The 20631-nt window shown below is 38.3% G+C and overlaps 1 protein-coding gene across 2 annotated transcripts in view; it reads left to right on the forward strand.

Moving 5' to 3' along the window:
- MTMR10 (myotubularin related protein 10) overlaps positions 1-20631 on the forward strand; it is a 56088-nt gene that overhangs the window by 7548 nt on the left and 27909 nt on the right. Inside the window, exons 3-6 of one of the 2 annotated variants that reach the window (XM_086711369.1) lie at positions 13485-13527; positions 14050-14186; positions 15984-16056; positions 16732-16874. In XM_086711369.1, the coding sequence (XP_086567495.1) occupies positions 14175-14186; positions 15984-16056; positions 16732-16874 (228 nt within the window). In that variant the 5' untranslated portion in view covers positions 13485-13527; positions 14050-14174. The remainder of the gene's footprint in view (positions 1-13484; positions 13528-14049; positions 14187-15983; positions 16057-16731; positions 16875-20631) is intronic. The other variant, XM_025919099.2, reaches the window with a different exon arrangement.

Raw genomic sequence — 20631 nt, forward strand, 5'->3', positions numbered from 1 at the left:
TTCCAAATGCCTGTTTGTGTAGGCCTTTGTTACTATTTTATCACATGTTCTCTCTGTCTCAGTCCTCTTCTGCCTGCAAGATTTCCTTCTGGTTTCTTCCCAGAGTCTGTACTTCTAACCCTCCTTCAGCCCACATTGTGGGTGGCACCTGCTGGAGGTGCTGCTTGATTACATGCTTTTTTGTATTGTGTGACCTGCAAAATTGGACTCTTTAGTATCCACGAGGGCATCAGAGTTGCATGTGTTGTTACATATAAGTAACAATGTGTTTGTCTTCTGTATAGTTTCAACCTCCATTAGTAATTTTTAGGCCACTTAAATTCCTGAATTTATCTATAGCTAAGGTTAACCACTGGTCCCACTTTGCTCATGACTGTCCTGTATTAGTGCTGAAAGTGCCATATGCCGAGCCTCCCCTCAGTTCCAGACAGCCAGTCACCATATGTAAAGCCATATATTGAATTCTGCTTTGGCCTAAATACATTCTATAGGTTAATTAGCCACTCTACACAGTAAAGTTTTGTCTTAAACTATTTTCCAAGATAAAATGTATGAGAAAATTAAATTTTATTCATCAAAAATGGATTGATTTTCTAAATGTGTAAGGTATCGTGAAAGATAATATGAAATTCTTTGGTTCTCCAGAAGTTAAAAACTTAGCTATACTATTTTTGGAGATTTATTAATTTTATTTCCTTTCTTATTTTTACACATGGAAGGGTCTTAAGAAAGCAAATTTTTTGATGATTTCTTGATTCCTTCCCAGGTGGTAGTAGAAACTCTTGACCTATCATCTTCTGATTTAGATAGCTTTTTCTGTGGTGCCTTCTGTACCCCACAGTGAAGCCAGTTTCCTACTTTGTCTTCTATGAGGCCTCCCTGTGGCTTCCCTTCAGTGGTGTGCTGGAAAGTGCTTGGTGGTGAAAACACTCCCACCAGGGCTGATTGCAGGCTGTCAACTTGGGAGCACAGAGCTGGGGGTGGAGGGTGTGGGGGGAGGAAGAACTCGATGGTTCTCATGAGCCAGTGCAAGCCTTCCAGCACAGCACTGCTCTGCCGCCTGAGAAGCGCAGGAGCGCGGTCTCTGGGAAAACTTCATGGTCTCCTGGAGTTTTGAAGCTTTTGTTAGGTGTTTTTTTTCCTCACGGGTCACTAATTCAAGACACACCAAGGACAGTCCAGGACTCTTCTATTTATGTATCTGTGCTCTCTAGGAAAAGGCCATTTTGTATCTTTTTCTTTCTTGTTTGTAAGCTAGTGTTGTGGCCCACAGGACTGCAGTACATAGTAGCTTTAACAACTCCTACCCAGTGTTTCTTCTTTCTTACTAAGTATAAGCAGAAAATTATTGTGAGAGCAGACAGCCGAGTTACATGACCCAACCATTTTAAAGACTGATTCCATGGGGCGCCTGGGTGGCGCAGTCGGTTAAGCGTCCGACTTCAGCCAGGTCACGATCTCGCGGTCCGTGAGTTCGAGCCCCGCGTCAGGCTCTGGGCTGATGGCTCAGAGCCCGGAGCCTGTTTCCGATTCTGTGTCTCCCTCTCTCTCTGCCCCTCCCCCGTTCATGCTCTGTCTCTCTCTGTCCCAAAAATAAATAAACGTTGAAAAAAAAAAATTTAAAGACTGATTCCATGTGAATGAACATAATTTAGTGTCATCAAGTAAAACTCAAGCCAGGTTAACTTGACACTTAATTATACATTTATAATAATAAGACCCAAATAGAGCATCTCCCCAGAAGTGCCCCCCTTTTCTTCCCCTGCCCCATCCTGCCCTACTGCTCTTTCTCTCCCAAGGGCTTATTCCCATTTTCTGCTCTCAGAGCTGTGTGACACTTAAGTTTCCTTAAAAGACCATAGCATAGAGTCCCCCTGTTCCACTCTTGTTGTTGTTACTTTTCTATTTCTTGTCCAGTTTTTTCTGTTTTACTTTTAAATAAACTGGGATTTATAAAAGAGTTGTATAAGAGTGCAGATAGTTAACATATACTGTTCACCTAACTTTTCCTAATGTTAACATCTTATATAACCTTGTTAAATTGAGCTAAATTAAAAAATTAGTATTGTTATTAACTAAATCGCAAGTTTTATTCACATTTCCATAGTCTTTCCACTGATGTCTGTTGCTTGTTCCAAGATGACGTCTGGGATACTGTATTGCATTTAGTCATTATGTCTCCTTAGTGTCTTTAGTCTGACAGTTTCTCCATTTTTACTGATAGTTTGATGAATTCTTTTGTGTTGGTGTATCGTTTTGAAATGTCTTCCCTCACCCCCTATTTTCCTTCCTTACTTTCTGGCATTCTGGAACTACCAAAGACTCCCAACTCCTCTTTTTGTTTTCCCTGCCCTGGCCCTGGAATTAGCTGTTTTCGCAAGGAGCTCTAGTTCCTTCTGTTGGAGAATGGTCTTAAATACCAAGATCTGTGTGCTGAATGTGCTTTTAGGCCTGGAGGGGACAGAGTAGAAAATATGCAAGTGTACTAGTAACCCAAGTATATACCCATCTCTTTATGTCTGCATCCATCTGTGTATATGTGAAAGTTCTCACTTAAGTAACCATGTCTAGCACAGGGGAAGGCAGACTTTCTGTAAAGTATCAGACAATAAATGTTTTCAACTTTGCAGGCCATAAATTCTCTTTTGCAAGCACCCAGCGCTGCCTTTGTCCAATGAAAGGAGTCATAGATAATACACAAACAAATAAGCATGGATATGTTTCAGTAAAGTGTTACTTACAAAAACCAGGTCTGGACACATTAAGTGTATTCTCTTTTTATCTTTGTCTCATTCTGAACTGCATTCATGGACTTGACATTTTACATTTGTGCCATCAGTAAGAGAATCATGTTGCTAGAGAAGAAGGGCTGTTCTAGAACGTGTGCATCATAAATACAATTGACTGATGGTACTAATGAAGTTGCCATGTCCTGTCCCACAAGACCTCCCATCTCTTTCTGTCCAATATTACATTCTCTGCCCTTCTCAGAAACCTAAAATCTTGTGGCATAGCTATTTTTTAAGTAAACTTTTGAATATAACATTCATAAGAAATATATATGAATCTTTAGCGTTACAAATGAATGAATTTTTGTAGCACTGTTTGAAGTCTTTGGGCAAGTGAGTTAGCTAGTTAAGAAGAGTGGCACAGGGGTGCCTGGGTGGCTCAGTTGGTTGAGTGTCTGACTTCGGCTCAAGTCATGACCTTGCAGTTCGTGAGTTCAAGCCCCGTGTCGGGCTCTGTGCTGACAGCACAGAGCCTGGAGCCTGCTTCCGATTCTGTGTCTCCCTCTCTCACTACCCCTCTCCCACTCTCTCTGTCTCTTTCAAAAATAAATAAACATTAAAAAATAAAAAATAAAAAAAAAAAGAAGAGTGGCACAGCATGAAGTGATTGATGTAGGTTATACTTTGTGAGCCACTAGTCTTTGAAGAAGTCGGTGTTATAGGAGTAACATCTAACTCTGAGAACTGAGAACTGTGAATAATTAATGCAGGGTTGTTTTTTGTTTTGTTTTTCAAGTTAAGGGTTCTCTGTAATTGGTAACAAAGATTTCTTGGTGGGAAGAAAGGTTGAGTATTCACTAGTTCACATTCTGTTATTGGAAAGCATTGGGTTCAAGGAGCTATGGAAGATTTAAATTTTATGTATTTGAACTATTTAATGAGTTTCAGTGTATATTTTTGTCTTTTCAAATTTTTTTTCTCATTAGAATCCAGTTAAGAGTAGTACTTTGAATCTTTAGTTCTGTTTTTATGCTTCCTGTATTTAGATACAGTACATTTCATTTTATGTAAGCATAGAGAAATAAGTACTGAAAATTTTCTTCTTACTAGTTTAGAAAAAATTTTTTTTAGAGAGAGCACAAGTGAGCAGCGAGAGGGACACACACGCACACACAGGGAGAGAGAGAGAGAGAGAGAGAGAATGAGAATATCTTAAGCAGGCTCCATGCTCAATGCAGAGCCCAACACGGGGCTGGATCTCATGACTGAGATCATGCCTTGTCCTAGGCATTTGTCTAGGAACTGAAATTTCAGCATTGAAGAAAAATCAGTCCATCTTCTACTCTCATGAAGTATATGATCCTGAGGGTGGGACAGGCAGTGATTTTAATGTGTATATATATATATATATATACACACATATATATATATGTGTATATATATACATATATATGTATATACATATATACACACACATATATATAAACAGTGGCTGTGTAAATGCTAGGAATTACAAGTGTATGATGCTAGGATAGGAGGATTTAATCTAGTCAGGGAGATTAAAACAAGGCGTGGGGGGGGGGGGGCATTCCTGAGAAAGTGATTAGGCCAAAGGAGAAGAAAAAAATATTCCAGGAAATGGGAACAAGACGTGCAAAGACTCCATGTGATGGAAGAAGTAGGATCCCTGGAAGGATTAAAAGGGCACTGTCGCATGATAGTGAGGAGGACAGTGGTAGAGGGCGAGAGGCACAGGGCCTCACAGGCTATGTGAAGGAGGCTTGGTTTCAGGATGGACAACTACTCAAATGGTATAGGCTGAGAACTTGACATGAGTAAATTTCAGTTAAATCCTCAAGTGAATGTTAGGTTGCTGTTCTTATAATAGGCTTATACTATGCATTTTTAAGTATAAAAGTTATTGCAATTCAAATTTACTATAACATTAGTTTTGTTGAGAGAAAGATCGTTTTGAGACTATAGTTGCATTCTTGAATTGGTAAGTGTTTGGGGCCTGTCCGCAAACAGGTTCTACCACCACTGTTAAGGTTTTCATAATGATAGTGTAGATGAAGTAGATCAGTACCCTCACTTGTCTACCATTGACTCTGGAGGTGAATTGCTTAAAGGTGTCCTTGGGTCTGTTTATTAGATCTTGAAATTAAGGTTTATTTTAATGATGACCACACTTTAAATTCCTGTCAAAGCACATTATAAATTTTGTTTTGACCTCTTATGTTTCTTTCTTTAATCTTCGCTTTTAACTCTAAAACTATATTTTAAAGTTTTATTGCCGGGTAAGTTCAAATTTGGGTGCGGAGAGAAACTCACTTTAGCTTTGTGGAATGTACCTTATTTAAAAAAAAATTTTTTAATTCAATTTATTTAAAAAACGAAAAACTGTTCTCACCCATTTCTCCCATCCTCCACCTCTGGCAAACTAATTCTTCTCTGTACCTAAGACCTTGGATTGTTCTTGTTTGTTTGTTTGTTTTTTAGATTCCATATATAAGACAGATTATGCAATATTTGTCTTTGACTTATTTCTCTTAGCATAATGCCCCCAAGGTGCAAGCATGTTGTTGCAAATGGCAAGATTTCATTTTCTTTTTTGACTGAATAATAATCCTGTGTGTGTATGTGTCTGTGTGTGTGTGTATCACATCTTCTGTATCCATTTGTCCATTGATGGACACTTACATTGTTTCCATATTTTGGCTATTGTAAATAATGCTGCAGCTACATGTGGGTGCAAATATCTTTTCAAGTTATGTTTTCATTTTCTCTGGATGAATACACAAAGGTGGAACTGCTGGATCAGAGGGTAGTTCTATTTTTAATTTTTGAGGAACCTTTATACTGTTTTCCACAGTATCTGCACCAGTTTACATTCTCACCAGTAGTGTACAAGGATTACCTTTTCTCTACATCCTCGCCAACACTTGTTATTTCTAATCGCTTTGATAATAGCCATTTCAACAGGTGCGAGGTGATACCTCATTGTTCTTTTGATTTGCACTTCCCTGATGATTAATGATGTAGAGCATCTTTTCATTTTCCTGTTGGCTATCTGTATGTCTTTGGAGAAATATTTATTCAGATCTTCTGCCCATTTTTTAAATCAGGTTTGGTTTTGTTTTGCTGTTGAATTATATGAGTTCTTTATATATTTTGGGTGTTAGCCTCATATATATAATTTGAAGGTATTTTCTTTCATTCATTAGGCTGCCTTTTATTCTGTTGATAGTTTCTTTTGCTGTGCAGAAGCTTTTTAGTTTGATGTAGTCCTACTTGTTTGTTTTTGCTTTCTGTTGCCCTTTTGGTGTCAGATTAAAAAAATTATCACCAAGGCCTATGTTAAAGAGATTACAGCCCATGTTTTCTTCTAGGAGTTTTATGGTTTCAGGTCTTATATTCAAGTCTTTTTTTTTTTTTTTTAATTTATTGTCAAATTGGCTTCCATACAACATCCAGTGCTCATCCCAACAAGTGCCCTCCTCAATGCCCATCACCCACTTTTCCCTCTCCCCCACCTCCCATCAACCCTCAGTTTGTTCTCTGTATTTAAGAGTCTCTTAGAGTTTGCCTCCCTCCCTCTGTGTAACTTTTTATTCCCCTTCCCTTCCCCCATGGTTTTCTGTTAAGTTTCTCAAGATCCACATATGAGTGAAAACATATGGTATCTGTCTTTCTCTGTCAAGTCTTTAATCCATTTTAGGTTAATTTTTGTGTATGATGTAAGATAGTGGTTCAGTTTCATTCCCTTGTATGTCACTATCTAATTTTTTTTTTTAATTTTTAATCTTTATTTATTTTTGAGAGATAGAGACAGCATGAGTGGGGGAGGGGCAGAGAGAGAAGGAGACATAGAACATGAAGCAGGCTCCAGGCTCTGAGCTGTGAGCACAGAGCCCAACATGGGGCTCGAACTCACGAACTGTGAGATCATGACCTGAGCCAAAGTCGGACCCTTAACCAACTGAGCCACCCAGGCGCCCCTAATTTTCTTTCTTTTTAAAATTTTTTTGTTTTAGAACAGGTGAGTGTGGAAGAGGGGCAGAGGGAGTGAGTATCTTAAGCAGCTTCACACTCAGTGTGGAGCCCGATGTGGGGCTCGATCCCACGACCCTGGGATTGTGACCTGGGCCAAAATCAAGAGTCAGACGCTCAACTGACTGAGCCATCCAAGTGACCTGGCTATCTAATATTCTAAACACCATTTACGAAAGAGACTGTGCTTTCCCCAGTATATATTCTTGGCTCCTTTGTTATAAATTAATTGATCACGTATGCGTGGGTTTATTTCTGGGTTGTCTATTCTGTTCCATTGATTTATGTGTCTGTTTACCAGTGCCGTATTACTTTAATTACTATAGCTTTGTAATATAGGTTGATATCAGGGAGCATCACACCTTCAGCTTTGTGCTTTTACAGGATTGCTTTGGCTTTTTGGGGTCTTTAATGGCTCCATACAGATTTTAAGATTGCTTGTTCTGTTTCCGTGATAAATGCCACTGGAATTTTGAAAGAGATTGCATTGAATTTGTATATTTCTTTGGGTAGACTGGACCTTTTAAAAATATTAATTCTTCCAATCGTGGACATGAGATATCTTTCCATTTATTTGTGTCATTTTCAGTTTTTTTTCATTAATATCTTATAGTCTTCAATATACAAATTTTTTACTTCTTTGGTTACATTTATTCCTGGGTATTTTATTCCTTATGATGTAATTGTAAATAAGATTGTTTCCTTAATTTCTCTGATAGTTCATTATTAATATATGGAAATATAACAGGTTTTTGTGTATTGATTTTGGATCCCACAACCTTACTGAATTCATTTATTACAGTTAGCAGTTTTCTGATGAAATCTTTAAGGTGTTCTTCTGTATATATGTATATATATCATGTCATCTGCAAATAGTGACACTTTTACTTCATTTTCAGTTTAGATGACTTTTTTTTTTTTTCTTACCTAGTTTCTGTGGCTTGGAGTTCCAGTACTACATTGAATAAAAATGGCAAGAGTGTGCATCCTTGTTTTGTTACTGATTTTAGAGGAAAAGCTTTCAGTTTTTCACTATTGAGTATGATGTTAGCTGTGGGCTTGTCATATATGGCCTTTATTATGTAAAGGTATGTTTGCCTCTGTATCTGCTTTGTTGAGAGTTTTTATTGTAAATGGATGTTGAACTTTGTCAGATTCTTTTCCTGCATCTATTGAGATAATTACACGATTTTTATCCTTCGGTTTGTTAATGTGTATCACATTGACTGATTTGCAGGTGTTGAACCATCCTTGGATCCCTAGAATAAATCCCACTTGATCGTGGTATATGGTTCTTTTAATGTATTATTGTTGAATTTTTCAGTTTGCACGTATTTTGTTGAGGATTTTTACATATGTGCTCATCAGGGATATTGACCTATAATTTTCTTTTCTTGTGGCATTCTCGTCTCATTTTGGTAATTGATCCAATTTATTGGCAATAATAGAGTCCCCAGCTATTACTATATTGCTGTCTTATTTTTCCCCTATAGGTCTGTTAATATTTTCTTTATATATTTCGGTGCTCCTATGTTGGATGCATAAGTATTTATAAATATTATATCTTCTGGTTGACCTTTTTATCATTGTGTAAAACTCTTATTTGTCTGTTATCACAGTCTGTTTTAAAGTCTGTTTTGCCTGACATAAGTAGAGCTACCCCACCTTTGGTTTACATTTGTATGGAAAATCCCTTGTTCCATCCTTCTTTTTCAGTCTGTGAGTCTATGATAGTTAGTGTATAGATGGTTCTGGTTTTTTTTTATCCATTCATCCACTCTATATCTTTTGATTGGAGCATTTAGCCCATTTACATTTAAAGTAATTACAGAGAGGTATATGTTTATTGCCATTTTGTTAAATTGTTTTCTGGCAGTTTTTATAAGTTCCTCTCTGTTCCTTTCTTCTCTTGCTCTTTTCCTTTGTGGTTTGATGACTTTCTTTAATGGTAAGCTTCTATTCCTTTCTCTGTATCTTTTGTGTATTTACTATAGGTTTTTGATTAGTGGTTACCATGAGGCTTGCATATAATAACTTCTGTCTATAAACAGTCTGTTTTAAGTTGATAACAACTTAAGTCTGATCCCATTGTAGAGCTCAACATTATTACTGTTCCCACCCACATTTTGTTTTCGAAGTCACGTTTTACATTTCTTTATCTTCTGTATCCCATAACTAAATATTGCAGTTTTAGTTCCTTTTATTACTTTTGTCTTTTAACCTTCTTAGTAGCTTTAGAAGTAATTAATCCACTACCAAAAAAGAAGTAACTAATCCCCTACCTTTACTATGTGTTTATTTTTTCAGTGAGGTGTATTCTTTCATATGTGTTCTTGTTATTAATTAGTGCCCTTTTCAGCTTAACGAAGTCCCTTTAACATTTCTTGTAAAGCCAGTTTAGTGATGATAAACTTCTTTAGCTTTTGTTTGTCTGGAAAATTTTTTATCCACTTCTAAACAGTAACTTTGCTGTGTAGAGTATTCTAAGTCAAAAGAATTTTCAGCACTTTGAATATATGGTGTCCTCTCTTCTGGCCTGTGCAGTTTCTGCTGAAAGGTCTGATGGCCTTATGGGGTTTCCCTTGTAATAGCAAATTGTTTTCTCTTGTCAGAGAGAGAGAGTCAGAGACAGAGAGGGAGACAGAGGATGCAAAGCAGGCTCCGTGCTGACAGCTTAGAGCCTGATGCAGGGCTTGAACTCAGGAACTGTGAGATCATGACCTGAGCCAAAGTCAGATGCTCAACCAACTGAGCCACCCCTTCCCTTGTTGCTTTTAATATTCTATACTTGTTTTTATCTTTTGACATTGTAATTGTAATGTGTCTTGGCATGGGTCTCTTTGGGTTTCTCTCTCTTTTTTTTTTCAAATATAATTTATTGTCAAATTGGCTAACATACAGTGTGTAAAGTGTGCTCTTGGTGTTGGGGGTAGATTTCCGTGGTTCATTGCTTACATACAACACCCAGTGCTCATCCCAACAAGTGCCCTCCTCGATGCCCATCACCCATTTGCCCCTCTCCCCACCCCCCATCCACCCTGTTTGTTCTCTGTATTTAAGAGTCTCTTATGGTTTTCCTCCCTCTCTCTCTGTTTGTAACTATTTTTTCCCCTTCCCTTCCCCCATGGTCTTCTGTTAAGTTTCTCAAGATCTGCATATGAGTGAAAACATATGATATCTCTCCTTCTCTGACTGACTTATTTCACTCAGCATAATGCCTTTCAGTTCCATCCACATTGCTGCAAATGGCATGATTTCATTCTTTTTTTTTTCATTGCCAAGTAGTATTCCATCATATATATATAAACCACATCTTTCAGCACAGAGCCCTTTGCAGGGCTTGAACTCCTGAACTGTAAGAGCATGACCTGAGCCTAAGAGCCACTCAGGCACCTTATAAACCACATCTTCTTTATCCATTCATCAGTTCATGGACATTTAGGCTCTTTCCATAATTTGGCTATTGTTGAAAGCACTGCTATAAACATTGGGGTACATGTGCCCCTATGAATCAGCACTCTTGTATTCCTTGGATAAATTACTGGTGCAATTGCTGGGTCGTAGGATAGTTTTATTTTTAATTTTTTGAGGAACCTCCACACTGTTTTCCAGAGTGGCTGCACCAGTTTGCATTCCCACCAACAGTGCACAAGGGTTCCCATTTCTCCACATCCTCTTCAGCATCTGTTGTTTCCTGAGTTGTTGATATTAGCCACTCTGACGGTGTGAGGTGGTATCTCAGTATGGTTTTGATTTCTGTTTCCCTGACGATAAGTGACATTGAGCATCTTTTCAATGTGTCTGTTGGCCATCGGATGTCTTCTTTGGAAAAGTGTCTATTCATGTCTTCTGCCAGTTTCTTCACTGGATTGTTTGTTTTTCAGGTATTAAGTTTGGTAAGTTCCTTATAGATTTTGGATACTAACCCTTTATCTGAAATGTCATTTGCAAATATCTTTTCCCATTATGCCGGTTGCCTTTTGGTTTTGTTGATTGTTTCCTTTGCAGTGCAGAAGATTTTTATCTTGATGAGGTCCCAGTAGTTCATTTTTGCTTTTAATTATTTGGGTTCCTCTTATTGGGAACTTGCTGAGCTTCCTGGATGTGGATGTTCATTTTCTTTTCCGAGTTAGGGAAATTTTCAGCCATTATTTCTTCCAATAAAATTTCTGCCCCCTTTCTCTTCTTCTAGGAGCCCTGTGATGTAAATGCTAGCTATTTGATGTTATCCAGTAAGTCCTTTAAGCTGTCCTCACTTTTTCCATTATTTTTTCTTTTTGCTATTCTGATTTGGGTGGGTTCTACTGCCTTGCCTTTGAGTTGACTGATTTGTTCTTCTTTTTTATCTAGTCTCTTGTTGAACCCCTGGGGGTATTTTTGGTTCAGTTATTGTGTTCAACAGTTCTGTGACTTCTATTTGGTACTTAGAACTTCCATCTTTTTGTTGAAGTTCTCATTGTGTTCGTGTGTTCTTCTCCCCAGTTTGGTGAGCATCTTTATGACCATTACTTTGAACTCTTTATCAGGTAAATTACTTACCTCTGTTTAACTAAGTTTTTTCTCTGAGATTTTATCTCATTCTTTCCTTTGGAATATTCCCCCGTTTCTTCATTTTTCCTCGACTCTCTGTGTTGGTTTCTATACAGTAGATGAAACAACTACGTCTCCCAGTCTTGAAGGAGGGTCCTTGTAGAGGAGGTGAACCTTATTGTTCTCCCCTACCCCAGTTCTTTGTTGTCTCTCAAACTGTCATGCTTGTCCAAACGGCCTATTATATTTTTAATAGCTTCCAGTAGTTTAGGATGTGCCAAACCTGTCAGTGTTCCAAAGGGGGGTTCTCAGCACCTAGATTCCAGCTGACTGGAAGCCAACCCTCTGGCATCAACTTTTTAAGATACGCAAATGTATATAGTCTTGTGGGACCACAAGTGTAAGCCCTGCTGGCCACCAGAGTCGGAAGATCTGCAGATGTTCCCTGAGTAGCAGTCACAAAAATCAGGGCTCTAGACAAGTGAATAAACACTTTTCTGGATGACACTGGCAGGCTGAAGAAAGGCAGAGGGAGAACATCAAGATGGCCCCCACAAGGCTGCTTTCTTCCAGGGCAGTTCTGTAGACCACTAACTGTATGCCAACCTGAAACCTGCCCCTCAAGCCAAGGCTCTAGCACAAGCAGAGAGGTCTCCTTCATAGAAAGACTGAGGGTTTGTGCCTGTCTCCTGGCTGCACAGCATCCTAGGGCTGGCAGCTTGCCAAAAGCCATCTCCAATTGCCACAGTTTCATGGGACCCAGGAATGTAAGCCCTCCCTGGCCACCAGAGCCAGGCGATCAAGGGATGTCCTCGGGCAGCAGCTGCAAAACCTGGGGCTCCAGACATAAAAACCAGGGCACCAGAGACATGTAAAGCTCCCCACCAGGAGACACTGATGCTGTGGAGTGCTGCAGAGGATGACCACAAAGACAGCGCCCACCCTCCGCAGTCGCTGGAAAGAATTACAGTCAGACCCTGGATGTGTCTGTAATTAGAAACCTGCCTCTCAGGCCGTAGTTGTGATGATTAGCTAACGGTCCTCCTTCACAGAAAGACTGTGCTTCTGGGTCTGTTGCCTCTTGCTATGCTCTGAGGGTGGCAGCTGTTCAAGAACTCTTTCTCTTGGTTACAGTCCTGTGACTGTAAAAGACCCAAAAGTGCAAATCCCACTGGCTGCCAGAGCCACATGATGGAGACATGTCCACTGGCAGCAGTCACAAAAATCAGGGCTCCAGGCAGGGGCATGTGCTCCTTTCTGGGTAACATTGATCATTATAGTCCTGTGGGACCAAGAATGCAAGCTCCCCTGGCCTCCAGAGCCAGGCAGTCAAGAGGCATTCCCTAGTTGGCAGCCACAAAACTTGCGGCACCAGATGCATGTAAAAGCTCCCTTCTGGGAGATACTGGTGATGTGGAGCACAGCAAAGGGAGTGTGCAAAAATGGTGGCCACCAGTCTCTGTTTTGGGAGAATGTTCCAGCAGGCTCCTAGATAAGCATGTTAGAGTAGATGCCTGCCCTTCGGGCCAACGCTTTAATATAAGCAGGTGATCCTCCTTTACTTTAAGTCTGGGTACCATTGGCTGCCTCTGACCTGGGCCCTCGGGTGGGTGAGTCCTAAGTGTCTGAGTCTTTTAAGGGCAGTTTCTCAGATCTCTATGGTCTTATGGGTCTTATTGAGACACAAGCCTCATTGGTTTTCAGAGTTTCTTGTTTTGAGGTCTTGTCTCTTTAAGGATTGCCTTAAAACTTGGGATGCCTGATGTGTAACATTTGAACTCTTTACTCTTCAGGGAGAGCCTCTGGGTTTTGAGTTCCATCCTCATCATGGGTCACCATGCAGGGATGCCCCACCCTCTCTTACCTGCTTCGATATGGTTTCGTTCTCATTTGCCCAATGTATAGCCATCACTCAGCCTTCAGGTGTTGTTGGGTTTTTAAAAAATATTTTAAAATGTTTATTAATTTTTGAGAGTGTGTGCATGTGAGCAGGGGTAGGGCAGAGAGACAGGAAGACAGAGGATACCAAGCAGGCTCTCCACTGACAGCAGAGAACCCATTGTGGGCTTGAACTCATGACCCATGAGATGGTGACCTGAGCCAAAGTTGGACGTTTAACCACCTGAACCACCCAGGTGCCCTGCCTTTACTTTTTTGTTTTTTTGTTTTTAACAGGAAATTATCTACATGTAGCTATAAACTCTGTTCGTGAGAGGAGGTGAGTTCAGGATCTTCCTACCTTGCCATCCTGAACCCTATTTACCAATAATAGATTACATTATTAATTTTTGGGTTAAACCCAAAGTCTGTTTCTCATCCCTTAGGAAAGGAGTCAAAGACATTGGTTTGGGATGTAAAATCACATGTTAATAAAACACAAATATTCCATCCAGTAATACTCTGAAGGAGTATAGTTTATTTCTTCTCCAGAATGCCTTTCAGTAAATGATAGTGGAAGGCAGTATCACATAGTATTAAAGAATGCAGGCTCAGTTTCAGCTTTTCTGGTTGAACCATCTCAGACCCCTAAGCTCTTTGTGCCTCAATTTCTGTACTTATAAATGGGGGGCAGTCTCTTGCTGTTACTGGTACTGTTGTGAGGATGGAAACACCCATGGTGCCTGGCACCTGTAAGCGTCCCTTCTTACTGTCATCATCTGGAAGTAGTCCTTGTAGGCCACACAGTGACTAGACATTTTATGGCATAGTTGTAGCTCACACAATATTTTTTTTTTTAAAGGAGAAATTGTCGTAAATGAAGTCAACTTTGTGAGAAAATGTATTGCAACAGACACAAGTCAGTACGATCTGTGGGGAAAGCTGATCTGCAGTAACTTCAAAATTTCCTTTATTACGGATGACCCAATGCCATTACAGGTGTGTTTCATTTGTGTGTTAATTGTATCAAGGATTTGACTCTAAGGAGTACATATAATTCCATGAAACACAGGTGTGGAAAACTATAATAAAATCATTAAGGGATTAACAGTGTTGAGAATTTATTATATTAAAATTCAAAATAAAGTTTAAGAAGAATGTTGGGACTTGAGGAACAGAATTAGTGAGATGTGAGTCACCTTGGTTTTTATCCCCTGTGATTATTGCTTATGTATCCCTTTCAATAAGGGAGTTCTTATTTTCTTTCTTCCACATCTTAAACTGCTTTTAAAAATAAGATGTCCATTTTTTACTAGTCATAAAGAAAAAAGTTTATTTAGCAAAAAATTGTGTAAGTGCAACACACTTTATAGATTTCATAGTATTTTTAACTAATTCCTTTTCTGAAACATCAAATTCTAGTTTGAAATTTCAAAATTTCTAGTACAGTTAGAATGAAGAAAAATATGAGTAAATTTTTTCCTTAATCACCCTCTTGCCATTTTATGGTCTCACTGGAAAACAGTAGTTCCATATAATTTCAGTTTTTAAAAGTTCAGATGTTCATTTGATTAACTTTAAAATTCTGGACTTTTCCTCAGCTTTTCTATTTTGATGTGTAAAGTGTTAAATACTTTTAACCCCTGGATTTTTATTTATAATAGTAATTTATTCTCTACTCAAATATTTGGATTATTAATTACAAACTTTTGACTGAAGTCTTACTCGAGGTAAGTATATTTCATACAGTCATTCATTAATTTATCAAAATATTTACTATATATTTGTGTGTTTATTGCAAGATTTTGTAGGTATATTTAGACTAAAGGCATTTACAGATACCTAGTATGTAGATACACTTGCTTATTTGGCTGTAGACTAGGTTTTCCCCTTTGTTTTTAGCTTCATTTTTATCTCTGGCCCAGACTTCACTGTAAATGAGATGCATATACTTGAAATAGCATACATCTGATACCACTAATAGCCAAATAAGCCAGTGCTCTACTGTCAGCAGGTTAATAGTGTCAACTATGTTCAGAATTTTAAAATGAGTATAAAACATTTGTTCACAGGTTTTAAAAAAAAAAAGCTATAATTTGCCTAAAGATTATTTCCAGTAGAATTACTGCTCTCAAAAGAGTTACTTTCTTTTTTTTTTTTTTAATGTTTATTATTTTTGAGAGAGAGAGAGAGAGAGACAGAGTGTGAGCAGGGGAGGGGCAGAGAGAGAGAGGGAGAGCGGTCAGCACAGAGCCTAATGCAGGGCTTGAACTCACAAACCATGAGATCATGACCTGAGCTGAAGTTGGACGCTTAGCTGATTGAGCCATCCAGGCACCCCAAAAAGAGTTACTTTCTAAAGAGTGATTTTCTGAAATCTCCTTTGTAAAATCAAAAATCTGATGACTTAAGAGTCCCTTTTTCTTTAATATTTAATGACAGTTTAACCAGAACTAGACATGTAAATGGTTGCCTATGAAGTGATTGACAATATTATATATCTGAGGTATTATAATGATATTGTATCGTAGTGTAAAGTTTAACCTCATATATAAAAGTTTGAAGAGAAAGGTGGAGAGAACATGAACACAGCATGTGTTTCTTTCTTTTTACGACTGAAGTGTGTTCTAAGATACTCTATCGATAATTAGAATTGTCATAGTGCTGCAAGCAAAAGCTTTTTATTCTTTTTAGGGATAGACATCACAGTTTCTCATCACATTTGAAAGTAAGGCTCTTATTACTATTTGAGGTTATTGGGAAAAGACTTAACATGAACATAATTTTTTATTTCAGAAATTCCATTACAGAAATCTTCTTCTTGGTGAGCATGATGTCCCTTTAACATGTATTGAGCAAATTGTCACAGGTATGTAGTCTTTACTCAGTCCATGAAAACTGATTCTTCTTAGGAAGTATTGCTTAAAGAATCAGATACTTGGGTTGGAATTTATTTCTATAGGTTTACTTCCCCCTCCCCTTTTTCTTCAGTCCTAAGAACATTAATGAAAGAGAGAGAAGTCAATAAATTATTATATATTTTTTAACATTTATTTATTTTTGAGAGAGCGCTAGCAGGGGAGGGGCAGAGAGAGAGAGGGAAACACAGTATCTGAAGCGGGCTCCACTCTCTGAGCTGTCAGCACAGCTGACACACTCACGAACCATGAGATCATGACCTGAGCCAAGGTCAGACACTTAACCCACTGAGCCACCCAGGCACCCCATATTTTTAAGTGGAAATATAGCATATATAGCTTTTTATGTTTTCTGAATATTTGTCCTCTCTTTAATTAAAATTTTAAGCATTAAATGTGTCTCGAGTGGTTTGTGCAAAAGATCATTTAAAATCTAGTCAAAAGCAAAGTTAACACCAATCTCCCAAAGCTCTAGAAGTTGTAGACAGATATGACAGATTCCAGAGAAGCCGTGCTCAAATGGTGGGTAACTTAATTATTTTCAGTAATAATTTGTTCAAGTGTATGAAAGACTGGGTAACAAGAAAGAATTTTTACACATTTTTTCTTTATTTTTTCATTTTTAGTAAATGACCACAAGAGGAAGCAGAAAGTCCTAGGTCCCAACCAGAAACTGAAATTTAATCCAACAGAGTTAATTATTTACTGTAAAGATTTCAGAATTGTCAGATTTCGCTTTGATGAATCGGGTCCTGAAAGTGCCAAAAAGGTAATATTATTAAGCTTTATCAAGTTCTGTGTTTCACACTGTATTTACCAATATCAGTTCTTTATGGAAATTCTCTTTTCTCAGTTGCTCAGACTTTTTTTTAGGGGAAGTTATCAGATATCTCCTTAAGTAAAGTCAAAACCAAGAATGTTAATAGAACTATTTCCTTGGACTAATTTATGACTGTTTTAAAGTATTCTGTATAGTTGTGGGGTTTTTTTGTCATCAGCTCCTAATATACCAAAAACTATGATGTGAAAATTAGTGTATCTTTTGCATTAAGACCAGTACCAGCTGGTTTCTTTCTTGGTTAGAACTTTAGAAAATACCTCAGAACTTTATCAGTGAACTAAAGGCTAGACTTAAGTTACCTAAGGGTTAAGTAAATATATAGTTATGGGAGAGACCTAATAATTATTAGTGCTTTAAAGAAATCATAGTGAATTAATTTGAGTGCTATTCACAGGAACAGCTAAAAACTAGGGACTTTTTCATTGGCTTTGTTTTTCTCTTGCCTTCTGGGGAATGTTTATTGCCTACTCATGGAATAAGGTTCATGACAGAAATTCCTACTTCCTTCATCCCACATTTGGCTTTGGCCAACAAGTGAAGCTGGTGGACCTAATGCCCTACCAGCCCATCTATATGATGCAGCAAATGCAGAGAATAATAACAGAATTTTCAGGAGAAGCCTGCTCCTACACATTGGGAATAAAGGAACAGTTTTCTTTTTTTTTTTAATTTTTTTTTTTTTAACGTTTATTTATTTTTGAGACAGAGACAGAGCATGAACGGGGGAGGGTCAGAGAGAGGGAGACACAGAATCTGAAACAGGCTCCAGGCTCTGAGCTGTCAGCACAGAGCCCGACGCGGGGCTTGAACTCACGGACCGCGAGATCATGACCTGAGCCGAAGTCGGCGGCTTAACCGACTGAGCCACCCAGGCGCCCCATAAAGGAACAGTTTTCTTAGTGAAGTGGAACCTTCTTGCAGAAATGAGACAGCTTTTACACCACCAAAAAATGGGTGCATTTGTTTTCCATGGTTAGTAGACTTACCGCAGTGAATTTTCTGATGATTTCAAAATGAGGCTGTCAAAAATTCTCAAGGCAGCTGTCTTCATACACTTTGGTGGTTTCTTCACAGGAAGGCAAGCATAATAAGATAAATGTCTGAAAGTGCTGGACCACTGGGACTAGATAATCGAGCAGGGTGATGGTGGACTCTGTGGCTAAAAGTTTTCAGAGGGAGTCTGTGAAACCATATTCCAGCATGCTGCATTTTTGAAAAGTCAACTAGATTGCCTTTTTTTTTTTAAATGTTTGTTTTATTTTTGAGAGAGTGTGAGCAGGGGAAGGGCAGTGAGATGGAGAGAGAGAATCCTAAGCAGGCTCTGTGCTGACTGCGCAGAGCCTAACGCAAGGCCCAATCCCACAAACCATGAGATCATGACCTGTGCCGAAATCAAGGGTCGGATGCACAACTGACTGAGCCACCCAGGTGCCCCTAGATAGCTTTTTTTTTTTTTTTTTTTTTTTTTAATGTTTATTTCTGAGACAGAGACAGATCATGGATGGGGGAGGGGCAGAGAAAGAGGGAGACACAGAAACAGAAGCAGGCTCTGAGCTGTCAGCACAGAGCCCAACGAGGGGTTCGAACTCACAAACCGTGAGATCATGACCTGAGCCGAAGTCAGTCGCTCAACTGACTGAGCCACCAGGTTCCCCAGCCCCTAGATAGCTTTTAAAACCCCTTTCAGCTGTTCATTTCCGCAGGTTGTGATTTTGGCATTTTACTAATTTGAGATGCCCACTCATATATAGAAAGACTTCAGGCGTAATTAGGCAATAGACTGTATATAAAACATTTTAGCTGAGTTACTTTCTTGAGCTTAAATATATATGTGTAATTTAATCAAAGCATCAAGAATCTGCTTATGCAAACCTTAACTTCAGGATGTATAGCATTTCAAGAATAGGGACACCATAGAACTTAGGAGATTTAGTTAGGACAGGATTTTTTTTTTTAAGAAATTGATACAGTGGCCCAATATTCTTTCAGAAAGTTTCCTTTTCTCCCACTCTCAACTGTATTTTTCAGTTGACTCTATTTCAGTAATTGGAAATCATAATTATTTGGCTTTATTCTTGAGCCTTCTAGTATATACTTGCTGGTCATTTTTGATGTGTGAGGCAGAGTGCTTAGTTGAGAAGATAGAGTGTGAACAGCTGAAAATTAAATAGTGGTACAAAGTAGTGACATAAAAGATGTTTCCACATAAGTGAGTAGTTGCCAAATGAATGAAACAGATGAGTGTTCTGGAAATTCAGGATATCCCTTGTGCTGCTGGTAAGTGATGGAGGGGGCCGCATTGAACAGTCTACAAAAACAGCCTAGTCCAACTGTTTATGCCTTTTCCCAAGACCAAGTTTCTGGCAAAAATCCTTTTCCCCCACTATCTTAAAATATTAAAAGGATGTAACCTCAGCCCTGAAGGAAATGCTCTTTTTGTCTTTTGTACAGTCATGTTGGGGGGAAGGGAGGCACAGGAAAAAAATTAGAGGCAGTAGGAATGAATATAAATAAAGAATTTTTTCCCTAATTTACACATTTTCAAACACAGAGAGGTTAAGGCATGTGCTGTTAAAGCTTACTGGCTTCATGAGTTAAAAATGAGAATTCTAGCATAATTCTTTTATTTGAAGTGAACAAGTTTTCATCTAAAATTAGGTAACAGTTGGAAAGTTACAGCTTGACTATATCTCCCAGAAACTTTGCTAAATTTTCTCTGGAAATGCTCTGATTTTTTAAAGTTGTTTTAGGATGCACGTTTTAAAATGCACTGTTTCAAGATGCATGTTCAGAGTTCTTTGGTGGGTAAACCACTGATTAGCTTTGAAATACTAAAAGCATTTATATTTCTGTTTGAAATACAAGATCTCAGAATGCTAAATTGGTTCACATTTTGTTAAATGTTGCTCTATAGCCTTCTGGTAGTCTAGTTACTGTTGCCTAAATTATGTTATGACAAAATTAGATGACATTGTGCTACTGCATCCATTAGCATTCTTCATTATCCTTGGTCTGTCACAGGTAAATAAGGATATTTGGGACAGATCTGTATAAAGAAAAAAGGAATTTGATAATGCAGAATTTGGACACCTAGCCTCAAAGCAACTTGAAATCACCATTTCCTTTTGTAGAACCTCTGCTCAAAACTGAGGGACAAAAAATAGATATCTTTTTCAATGATTTATCACTTATAAAAAATATATATATATAAAGATGGCAAGTGAAATATTTGTCCTTTGTCTCCACTTTATTCTCAGAATACTTGGTGGTGAACTACTTGTTCAGGCATACTTTCTAGAAGTGAAAATTCAACCCATCTATAGATTTAAACAATAAGTTGGCCTTTCCTGAACTTTCTTTTTTTTTTTTTTTTTTTTTTTGCCTTGAATATGAGACTTAACTCCTTGGTGGCTTTTAGACCACAAAAATATAGGAAACCAGTTTTGTGTGCCAGTGTGCTAGAACTTGATAAGGTTTGAGCTTCCCTAGGGCTGCACCCCGGCTGGTCTTAGAGGAGAAGCCAGCTGTGGGTACTTCTGGCTTCTGTCCACAAGAATCAGTCTTGGTCCAAAAATCACTTTAGAAGTAGTTTACTTTTTTCCTCCAATAAAATATTTACCATAATTCACTGTCTTTAATACCAAGATACTCTCATTCTTTATAATAACCAGTGCAAATGAACTAT

This window comes from Puma concolor, chromosome B3 (assembly GCF_028749965.1).
Source record: "Puma concolor isolate L17-30 chromosome B3, mPumCon1.1.hap2, whole genome shotgun sequence".
In the NCBI taxonomy this organism is placed as follows: Eukaryota; Metazoa; Chordata; class Mammalia; order Carnivora; family Felidae; genus Puma; species Puma concolor.